This window comes from Leuciscus leuciscus (assembly GCF_965113295.1).
Source record: "Leuciscus leuciscus genome assembly, chromosome: 20".
NCBI classification, from domain to species: domain Eukaryota; kingdom Metazoa; phylum Chordata; class Actinopteri; order Cypriniformes; family Leuciscidae; genus Leuciscus; species Leuciscus leuciscus.
In genome coordinates, this window is record NC_138744.1 from 7,274,022 (window position 1) to 7,286,309 (window position 12,288).

Sequence of the window (12,288 nt, forward strand, 5' to 3'; positions counted from 1 at the left end):
GCATAATTAAAACCCACTTAACATAAATGCATGACTTTTCAGCTAATCAGATTGTGCGGCTGGACCTAACTGTTAAGTAAGCTGTGCAATAATCGATTTTAATGCACAGCGTGAAGGCAAAGAACCACCCGACGCAAAGCGTAGGTGCATTCAAATCGTTTAATGCACAGCTAGCCGTGGATTATCACACTTATACTAGGGCTGGACCCGAATATTCGAATATTCTTTCAATGGGTTGGTATTCGATTTGAAAATTTGACATTCGAATATTCGTTTTTGTTGGTTTTTTTTGCACACCTGGCATCCCCCTCGAGACGGTTTTTATTCGCGCTTGAATATGTTCAACACTATAAAATCTGACGAAATACAATACTCTTTTTTACAATTATTTTATATGGCCTAGCCATTTTTAATAGGATGGACAGTTGAAGGAACCCAACCTCGTTATACTTAATAAATATATTTGCTTCTTCTTGGCCTACTAAAGTGTTCCTGCAACGTTCTGCAGTGTTCTCTGGCTAGAGCGCAGAACAGCATAGTGTGTGTGGACAGATGTGCATGCCTGAGCTTGTGTTTTGGGTTAAGCTGCGTTGCTTTGACATTGTGGAAAATAGAATAATAGAAACAAAATGTATTAAGCTTTTTACCCGTTATTATCAATCTAAATTAATCTCATTTTTAATTTAACTAAATTTCGTTTTTCTTTATTTAAATTTCGTTTTTCTTTATTTAAATTTCGTTTTTCTTTATTTAAATCTACCCTTTACTGTGTCAGTAATTTGTTAGTCAGAAAAATAACAGACTACCTTATTAAAAGTATTGCTTAAGTTAACAGACCTGTGTGTGTGTGTTACGTGCGAGTGTATTTACTTTGTGTTGTTCATGGGAAAGATGTGTTTAATATCACTAGTGCAGTGTCCGTTCTCGGAGCATAAGCCCTGCCCGTGTGAGGTGCAACACTTTCCGCTCGCGTTGTTCTGTAGTTTATTAAAAGTTTATTAATTCTGAACGTGTCGCGTCTCGTGTGTCTATCTATATTGCACCAAATGCGACACTGCACTCCCTTGTGAAGTCGATTGGATTAACGGTTCTCGAAATAATAAAAATGCAAACGGACAGACAGACACATAGCCTAAATAGAGAATACTGCCTTTATTAGAGAGAAGAATATGTTCAGCCCCCTCTCTCCGAAGCTTTGAATATTCGATGTTCATTACTACCGAAGCTCAAAAAATGGTATTCGGACTAGCCCTAAATTATACCATGGTCATTTGCCAACATTGACAGGTTAAGGATGTTATGGATGTTTGCAGTGTAATAATTGACCGGAAGAGTTAAAATTACGGTTATTTTCTTCAGTTACGGCTCATTAGATCTAGCATTCTGCCTCTTTGAAATCAGACACAGAGATAAAGTTCTGCGGTAAGATTACTTTTATTTCAATTATAGAGAGAGAGATGAAAGATGCATGTGTGTGAATTACCTGTGTCTGTGCAGTGTCTACTAATAGTGAAGCCGCGGGTTTTATAAACTTCAAAAACAGCATTATTGTTGCTGAGAAATAAAATGTAGCGATTTAGTAGTGAAGCTATTTTATCGATCAAAGTCATAGGGCATTGCTGGCAAAAGGTTTCTGTGCTCCTGAATCCTCTGTGTGTGCGCATCGCAATCTCCGATCTCTGTGTTCGAATGATGTCTTCAATGAAAGCAGCGCATTAATCTAGAACGGTGATTAAACTGACCTGGAAACTACCTGTGAATTAAATGGTTTTATTGGACACCTTCCAGCCAATCAGAATCAATTATTCAGACAGTCCATGGTATAAATTAATATAGAGTATAATTGTATACACTACTATTTAAATGTTTGGGGTCGGTAAGATATTCAAAAATACAGTTAAAATAGTAATACTGTAAAAATATGATTACATTTTAAAACTGATTTAATTTAGTATATGTAATTTATTCCTGTGATGGTAAAGCTGAATTTTCTGCATTATTACTCCAGTCTTCAGTGTCACATGATCCTTCAGAAATCATTCTAATATCCTGATTTGGTGCTCAAGAAACATTTCTTATTATTATCAATGCTGAAAACAGTTCTTCTGCTTAATTTTTTCTGGAAACCATGATACAATTTTTTTCCTTTGCCCTGTTGACGTAGATCACTTGGAACGCTCTACATACAGTAGCAGCAACTCGTATGTGTGTCATGCATACAGTGCACTCTGCGCACAACCTAGTTGATTTTATTACAGACGAAGCTAGAGAATTGACACAATGAGCATAAATGGACAATTTTGGGTTCTTTTCTGTTCTTTTTATATTCTATTTATATGTTTATCAATACTTCTGAGTATTGAATGAATTATTATAATTAAAATCTCTCACTTCATCTGCCATGTTGCGTTCATTTTCACTTAGCTTGTCATAGTGCATTCTGGGATTGTCTTCTCCACAAAAAGAAAATTAGATATTTAAGAAGCCATCATAATTAAGATACCTACTTTTTGTAACTGCCTTTGCGTCAGGTCCACTTCTATGATGTCTTCAGATGCAGTTCACTAGGTTTTCACATTCACTGTTTTTGTTTTTAACAGAAGAGTGGTTTTCACTCACATTGCTTTTTGCTTTGGTTGTGCTGTTGATAAGCAGAGGTAGAGTGTTGTGACTTTCTTACCGCTGAGGCTTGTCACATCTTATCCAGCCTTCATCTTGTTTGCTATTTCAGCCCGTTTCATTCGCTGTCACATTTTACATTCGTCTGGGTGCTTGTACCCACAGAGAGATCAGCATCCACAAACAACCTCATCTGTCCAGCAAACTCAAGCAGACTGCTTGTCTTAACATTCCATTCTAATTCATTCAAAAGGGGCAAAAAGGCCAGTCCACTGAGTCTGTTTTCCTCACATACAGCAGATTTATCAGTGAAGAGCGCCAGGAGGAGTTCTGCTGGAGTCACTGTTTCCCTGACATCAGCGGCTTCCTCTGGCTGCTGCCAGCTATTCTGCAATCTGTATGAACCTCCGCATCTGTCTTAGCAGTCCTCAGTGGCTCAAACTGTGACGGGAATGTTCTCCTCTTCACGTTGCCACAGGATGTAAAATAGGCTTAGGTGGGATGTTTGATCTTAAAATACCTTTTATCCCCGCTGGCTTGTAAAGGGTGGTTGCATCGGCATGGGTTTTAGTGAGCGGACTGCTTCGCTAGTCATTTTTGTTAACCTGTTTGTTAAGAGCTACAGGGTTTGCACTGGAGGGGAAATATATAGACACACTCATAGAAGTTATGTTCCAAAACCTACTGAGTTGGCTACCTAGACAGCATTTTAAACAGCACTTCCACATCAAGCTCTTCCAAAAGTTAGGCTGCAAAAATATGTTGCCTTATAAGATAACTTGTCCAAATTCTAGGGAAATAATTCATGTATCATTTGTGGAGAAGGCAATCCCAGAATGTACTCCAAGATGGCCGACCAAGTCAAGAGAAATATCGTTGATAGACAGCCCGACAGACAGACAGATAGATATATGGATAGATAGATAGATAGATAGATAGATAGATAGATAGATAGATAGATAGATAGATAGATAGATAGATAGATAGATAGATAGATAGATAGATAGATAGATAGATAGATAGATAGATAGATAGATAGATAGATAGATAGATAGATAGATAGATAGATAGATAGATAGATAGAGCTTAAACGCCATGTTGCATAGTAGTTTCTAATTGGCCGGGACTTTACTAGCAGCGTGAAGCTCAGTTAACTGCATTAATCTCTTGACAGCCCGCTCTCCTCTGAGGGCTTCTGTTAGCATCCCTGTCAAAGAAAATTAATATCGGTCTTCCACACGCTGCATGTTACATATTTTAACACAGATGTTTCTTTACCTCTCTAATCATCTCCTATAGAACTCTCCTCACTTATACTAATGACATTCTAACCTGTACTACTTTCATGGCTTGGCTCTAAATATTTTCAACTCTGAATTCTATATACTGTAGTATAAATTAGTTGATTAAATGTAGCAGGGCTTGTTGTAAGTAAAACTGTCACTTTCTAGGACACAATATCCAATGTGACCGCATTGAAGTGTACTTTATGATGGGCACCGAATAAGAGCGACCGTAAGGCATCTCTGATCAGCTTTTTCTTTCTGATGCCATTGCTGTGTAATGAGATAATTTCTAATTATTGCTAATTTCATGGCACCTCAGGCTATACTCATTTTGTTGGCAGTGCCATTACCCATCTTATCATCCAGATATGTTTTTTTGAACAGCCCTTTGCACTGGATCTCACCAGCTACTCTTTGTCTCTTTCAGTCCTTTTTTTGCTGTTGTTTCTGATTTGTTGAATAGTTTTGCTTTGTTTAATACAGGACATGAGACCACAGCTCTCAGATTATCTTTTGTTCTGCCATCTTTCCATTTATGGCTTTGTTTGTACCTGCTGCAAATTCAGGGCCAAGAGTTTCTCATTGTGTTAGTTTTGGTCTTTTATATAAGTATTTAGTGTTGGTGTAAAGGGCTATGGTCACTAGAATATGTTTTGGATGCTTTATTCTGGTGTTCTTAAAGAAATTGTTTAACCGTCAGAATTTAATCGTCACATTTGTGCATAGAGTAACACTTTAATTTACAGTGTCCTTGTTGCAAGTTAACTATGTAGTTACTATAGTAATTACTATAAATTGTGCATAATTACATGCAACTAACCCTAAACCACACCCTAATCCTAACCATAACCCTATAGTAAGTACATGTAATTAATTATTATTACACTGTAACACGGACACCTTAAAATAAAGTGTAACCATTGATAGTAACTGAATGATGATTTGTGTAAAAGATAAAAAATGGCCTTAGTTTATTCTTGAGTGCACTATTCCTTTAACTAATAAAACCAGGAAGATTTCCTTGCTCAACAAGTTTAACTAATGCTAAATGACTAGCTAAACCTCTGACTAGCTTCATTTCCCCCCCAGAGAAGCCTGCGATTGGTGAGTGAATGGTGCCTCATGGTTCCATCACAGAAAGGCACAAAATCACTTTACAGAACCTTCTCATTCACTGTTCCTTGCTGGTGGAGGATTCTTCATAAGTCTATACAGACAGCCGAATCCATATTCAAAAAACAGCTGAAAACTCATCTCTTCCATGAGCACATAACTACATCCTGCTGACTCTTTATAAAAAGAAAAAACTTCTTATGCTTTCACTACTTCTAAATCCCTCTGTGTTCTAGCTTGTACTATTCTAGACGATGTTGGAAACTTTATACTGATACCACTTTCTTGCATTGTTGCCTCTTTAAGAAGGGATAGTTCTCCCAAAAATTTAATTTTTCTGTCATAATTTACTCACCCTCAAGTTGTTCCAAACCTGTATGAATTTCTTTCTTCTGCTGAACACATAAGAAGATATTTTGAAGAATATGGGTAACCAAACAGTTGATAGGCAACATTAGCCGCTTTTCCACTGTCGGGCCAGTGCAAGCCAGGGCTAACAACATGCCGGGCGGGGCAAATAACCTCAGACCTCAAGCACCGAGCCCAAAATCAAGTTGCGTTTCGACTTCCAGTAGCCCCGCAATGCTACACTAAAACCCGCACTACACACTCTTTCATAGAACGACGTCACACAACCTCACCATTTCATCAGCTGACTGAAAACTAGCTAGATCGCAAAATGAGCATGACAGAAGCGAATAAAATATAATATAAAATACTGTGGAAGTCAATGGGTCCCATCAACTGTGTTTTTGGATAAAAGCATCTGCTAAATGAATAAATGTAACTGTAATTTTGCATGGCTGGTCAACAAGCTAAACCAGTCCCAAACCAGCACTATCTAGCCTAATCAGCCTTGACTAGTGTGGAAATTCAGAAGGGCATGAATCATATACTCTGTATTTCTTTTATCTGTAGTCTCAGCTTTTGTGTGTTTGAAGTTACATTTCTTCATGTCTGGATATGTGTGTGTGTTAGCACTAAGCTCGCCACCGTCTGTACATGAAGGTGATGGTCCTTGGGGCAGTGTGTGTCAGAGCAGATCTGTGCATCCCTGCCCACTCACATAGCTCTGCTAATGGAGGATGTACCTGGAGGTCACCTTCAGTGTCTCTTCAGTCAGAAAACCAGATAAGTGTTGTTACTTAGAGCTTTTTATCACCTACCGTCCTGCTCTCCGTTGAGTTTCAATATCATATTCTACCACTCTATTTTTAAACTACTTCATCACCCCTCCAAACTTCTTTTGATTATAATTGTAGTCGAGGGGTTTCAAAACACAGGTTGCACAAGTATTCAGATCCAATCACTGACTTTGTTAATGGAACACACCTTGGCAATTGGACAAATAACCTAATTTTCTTTATCCTTTCTTTCGTGTCTCTATTTCCCTGCCTTTAACGCCCACACCGCACCCGAACTCTAACACAGAGGTGTTACCCGTAATATGACTTGAAAAACAAAGTGCTTTACCACAATTACAGTCGAGCTCTCTTTCTCTTCAACCCTCTGAATACAGCATGAACTCCCTGATGTAGAATAACTGTAGCAACTGGCTGTTCAAATCTGTTCTGTGCATTGGGAGCCTTCATGCTAATTCATCCTCAGAACTCTAAATACAAATTATGCTTGTTAAACAGTATAATGCATTCATTAGCAACACTGAGTAGCCTTGTTGTGCGTCGAGTGCTCCTATTCATTTCTCGCTCTCGCTTCCTCCCCCCTCGCTTTTCTCCTTCATCTGTCTATCTGTCTCTCTGTCTAACTAATTAAAAATTTAAATATCAGTCAGCTCATTGTGGTATTATCTCAAGGAATGCTAATTAACACATTTTCAAAAGCAGTAATTGCAACCTTGAGGATGTAATTTAAAGGGCCTTGTTCGTGTGTATGGATAATGAGAACGCCGTTCTCATCAAGCCTGAGAGACGTCCGCTAATAAACACTTGGAGGGAAGATTAGACAGGTTGGGATTTGAAAGTTGACCAAATTTCTGTTTAGTTCAATGGGGGAACTTTTGGTAGCATGAATAGTTTAACCCCACGAGTGGTTAACCAAAAGAATGGGGTGGTGGGCTGGTAAATGAAAGGCTGTAGGTTTAAATCCCACAACGGTTGATCTGTGAAATATCACCATTGTACTCTTGATCAAAACACTTAACCTTGGATTACTCCTGGTGTATCGTCCCTGTAGAAACTGCACTGTAAGTCACTTTGGATAAGAATGTCAACTACATGATGAATTAGTTGAACCTAAAGCTTTGAAGTAAATGCAAGATGTCCCATTGGACAGGAGCACCTGTCTATGTAACTTCTGAGAGCTTTTTTGAGATGTGCTAAGAGTGTGTGAGTAACCACTTTAATGTTTCAGGCCCCACAAGTTCTTTATGTACAAATGCCATTTTAAACTATTTTATCATGTTCATTTTACAATTAAATGATTACATTTGTTGTGTAAATCAAAATAAATACTATATAAAATAATATTTCACAGTGAAACATTAAGAAATAAAAGAAATTAAATTTAGCATGAAGAAAATGCGGCCTATTTTAAGGCCATTGTTTTTTTTTGTTTTTGTTTTACATTGTGATATTTTCATCATGCATGAACCCTTCTCTTAATTTCCAATAGCAAACTGTTAATAAAAAAAAAAACATACATATATTATTTGGGTGGAAAATAGTCATGAAAGTAATGGCATAATAAAACAAATATTTTCATGGTAATTTTGAAATTTTGAATGTAATTCATTTTAATAACAATAAAGGTTACTCTTAATTTTTAGGTGACAGTTACATTGTACTTCCTCAGATGAGTACTAAGTAATATTAATTAATTAGGGTTAGGGTTTGGTTTAGGGTTAGGGTTAGTTACTTGTAATTATGCATAATTTACTGTTATTATTAATATAGTAAGTACATGTAGTAACATGTAACTACGTCACCTTAAAAGTGTTACCACAATAAATATTTTTTTGCCTTTACAGTTGTATTATATTGTTGGCCGGATAAGAATAGACCATGACAAATCTTAATGACATTTTCTCAAAAACAGTTACAACTTAAAACACACACTCTGAGATCTGCATCAGTATTGAGATGCACTGGAACTGTGAGAGAAGTATTGGTCAGAGAAGTTAGTAGAGCTCTGTCAAAGTGACTGCAAATAAGTTCACTGAATAGGTCATTTCTGTTGGGAGACGCGTACCGAATGGCAAAGCCAACACTTAAAAGCAGGAAGCAAAAGCCACAGAGCTTTTAAGGTACTTGTTTTCTGTGTTGCAGTGGGCGGATGCTCTCAAAATCATGGCCAGGGTTGATTTAATGGCTGACTGGACCCATGTTCTCTGACACACAGAGTTCTCCCTCTATAACATCTCTCTCTCTCCATCCACTTTTATTTTGCTCTACCTTTTTGCCCTTTTTCCTCTGTCGACTAAGTTTATAACCTGCGCTAGACGCCAAGTGTTCCTCACTCTGGATGACCATAAATGGTTTCGGTCTGTCTCTTTGAGTTTTGACTGTTGGCTTTGCTGTGCCATTGGCCGTATTGTCATCGGAATGTTTTGTTTGCTTTACGGTGTCATTTGGTTGATGGTGTTTTGGGTTAAATGTGTTTTAGTCATCTAAAAGACTTTGAGTTCCCCTCGCAGACAAGTTCCAGCTGTAATATTGGATTTTCCAAGCCAACACCGGCTATATGTCTTGTATCCAAGTACTGAACACTAATGTCAAGTGTCATCCAAGTGTCTGAACACTAATTAAACAATGGCTTTGACTTTCATGTTGTGGCAATACAATCTACAGTAACAATCTACAGTACTTTTTTCAACAGTACTTTTTATAGTAAAACTATGAAAATATGAAGAAGAAAAAGTTTTTCATCACTGTTATTTTTTAGTTTATTACGTATATTAGTATCTGAAAGTAAATTAATCTCTTTGTCATGTTTATTGCTGTCACCTTCATCGAGATTTAAATACCTCATTGTTTTTGAGTCAGAGAAATACTATGTACTAACTATGAATCCTCCTAACTATAAATCATGAGTAGCTTAGCTAAGAATGCTACAGTTTAAGCATTTCTGTTTATGTTGTCATTGATTGGTGTTTATGTGATGGCTGAATATTCTTCTGTTTATTTCCACTCACTAAAGTGTATTCTTTCTTAAGAGGATATGTGTAATCATTGGTTTTGTAATTAAATATGATATAAACATAGCTCTGTGAGGAGGACTTTTGGAAACTACTACTGCAGAAAGTTACTCCAAAACTGTCAATATTAGTTCAATAAGCAATTGAATGGATTATAGATGAAGCGTGTCTAATGTATTCACACACTGCAGTCAATGGTTGCTTGCCCAACAGTTCTGCTGATTTCAAATGCCTTCTCACAAATTATGCTAATTATCTTGTTTGAGCTTCAGGAATAGGTGTTTACATCTTACATGAATCTTACATGAAATCATCTTACATGTGTTTAAAGTATTATAGCACATCCAAGCACACACAAACCCATATTGGTAATGCACATCAAAAGGTTTCAGATGTAACAGACACATTTTCCAACGCCCTTTTCATAACATAATATTTCACCATGTAGGCCGTGTTTAATTTTATATCACCCACCTCAAGCTCATTTTCCCCTCCCAACAGACCATCAAGGCAACGTCCCCTCTTGGTGACCCCAGGGTGACTTATAACCTGGAGGAAGGTCAGGTTCCCGAGACCAACATGCCTGTGCGCTTCTACATCAAGCCTAACCGGAGGGACGGTTCTGCTTCTATCTTGGTGGCAGAGAATCTGGACTATGAAACCACGCGTTTCTTTACGCTCCGAGTGCGTGTGCAGAACGTGGCGGCCGTACCGCTAGCTTCCTTCACCACTGTCTATGTCAACATCACAGGTGAGAGATACCCTGATCTTCTGGAAATTACAGCTGCATTATATTTAAGCATGAATATAAGTGCTGCAAATTTGGGGTCTTTTTTTTTTATTTTATACATTTTAATGATGTATTTATTTGTTTATTTAATTATTATTTTAGATGATTTTAAACTGATTTATGGATGCTTTTCAGTATGTATATACATTGCCATGCAAATACTTTTTTCGTTTTTGTCTCTTACATTCACCAAGGCTGCATTTATTTCATCAAAAATACAGTAAAAAATTGTCATATTATGAAATTTTATTACAACTTGAACTGTTTTCTATTTTGATATATTTATAATGAAATAAATGTAATTTATTATGGCAAAGCCGAATTTTCAGTATCTTTACTCCAGTGTCTCATGATCCTTCAGAAATCATTCTAATATGCTGATTTGGTGCTCAAAAACATTTCTTATTATTATTATCAATGTTAAAAAAAAGTTGTGGAATTGTGCAATGCATTTTGTTTGATTCTTTGATGAATAGAAAGCTCAAAAGCACCGCATTTATCTGAATTATAAATCTTTTGTAACATTATGAATGTATCACCATGGTTCCATGTCTAAAAATCATGGTAACACCATGGTACTTATTCCTTTGTGCAAGACAAAAAGAAAGGAGAACAAAAATGTACAAATCTGACACAATGATAATAGTCCATGTTGACACCTCTCACTAGCACACTACAAATACGCCTCGACAACTGGTTCCACGCTGCCTGTGTGCCCTCGGAGAGGTAAACACATTTGCGGTAGTTTAGCAATCAGCATTTCATGCCAGCGCGGTTTCTCAGAAGCACAGCAGTGTCTGATCTGATCCACTGATTGTGTTTGAGGCGCTGACGCTAATGTTTTTTTTCTTCCCTTTCTTCATAGCTCATTTAGCCTGTGCTGTGCATTTGTACACAAAAAGTGTTCTCTTCTGTCATTGAGTGTATGTGGAAATCTAGTGTGCTGATGAGTGCATGACAGGCGGCGGGTGGGGGGCGCAGAGTGACGGCGTGTGTATGTGTGTGTGTGTAATAGGAACAGTGAAGAGCTTTGGCATCAAAGCACAACACTTGAGACCACATCAGCATTAATTAAGAGGCAAATGGAGATTGAAATAGAGGGAAAAGGAGACAAAAAGCCCACGGAACAACTAGTTTAGAGGAGCTGTAATCCACTAAGAGCAAAGAATCCAGACAATAAACCTGCATTATTTGAATCCACACATTAAAACCTCACACTAAATACGTTTTGGGGCCACTGTATTTATTGAAAAATAATGTTTACCTCTAATCTATCATGTCCATATGAATCCATTGTAAGATTTGTTTTAGTAGTGTTTCATTTGTAACTGATTGCTCTCATTGTTTTTTCTTCCAGATGTGAACGACAACGTTCCCTTCTTCATGTCATCCACGTACGAGGCAACGGTTCCAGAGGGTGCAGAGATTGGCACATCAGTGGCTCAGGTCTCAGCCTCTGACTTGGACTCTGGTCTTCATGGCATGGTGAGAATCTTACCAGATCACATGACTTAATATTTGTCTAATACTGTATGTGATTCTTAAATTAATTGATGCATAGTTCTCTTTTAATCTTGTTTGACACTCTTTCCTACCTAGATTAACTACATCATTCTGAAGGATCAAAGTGGCGACTCGCAGTTCTTCAGCATTAATTCCTACACGGGCATCATCCACACCCGGGCCACCTTTGACCGTGAGCAGAAAGGCTCCTACTTGATCGAGGTCCAGTCTCAGGACAGCTCCGAGTCGGCCCGACCCGGTCAGCAGGGCCAACCCAACACAGGTGTGATCCATCAACCATGTCTTCTTAACCCCTCGGTCACTCTGTTTCCCCCTTCACCAGCCTCCAGAATGAACTCCATTCATTAAGACTTCAATGAGTCACGCCTAATGAAGAACTAATGCCAACCCAGGGATTTGTGTGTAATTTAGGCCACGTATAATATAATTAGACCTCAGTTTTAATATTAAACAGTGATTAGGATGTTTAATACAATTTATAGAATAAATCATTCCCACTAAGCAAAATGATGTCCAAAACACGTCTTTTCAACGTCTGTGTCACAAAAGTCGGACGTTGAAAAGAGGTCCACTGAGGAGCCAGAATGAAAGTTTTTATGACGTCTTTTTTTGACGTGTTCTGCACGTCCGATATAGACGTTCATCGAACCTTCGTACAAGGTTAAAACTAGTTCAGATGTGGCCATTGTGGACATATTTTCAGCATCATTTATGGTCTCATTTATACATAATTACTTTGACTATTGCTGTCAGATGATCTTAATGAGAATTAACAGAGGTTTAGATGTTGATATTTGTTTAAT

General features: G+C 37.7%; 1 protein-coding gene across 2 annotated transcripts in view; it reads left to right on the forward strand.

The window, feature by feature from the left end:
• Positions 1-12,288, forward strand: part of LOC309483452 (neural-cadherin) — a 118,873-nt gene that overhangs the window by 80,053 nt on the left and 26,532 nt on the right. For both annotated transcript variants that reach the window (XR_014200573.1, XM_082149289.1), the window contains exons 13-15: positions 9,673-9,922; positions 11,319-11,446; positions 11,561-11,747. Coding sequence is in view for 1 of the 2 variants with exons in the window: in XM_082149289.1 (XP_082005415.1) it covers positions 9,673-9,922; positions 11,319-11,446; positions 11,561-11,747 (565 nt within the window). In the remaining variant the exon portion in view is untranslated. The remainder of the gene's footprint in view (positions 1-9,672; positions 9,923-11,318; positions 11,447-11,560; positions 11,748-12,288) is intronic.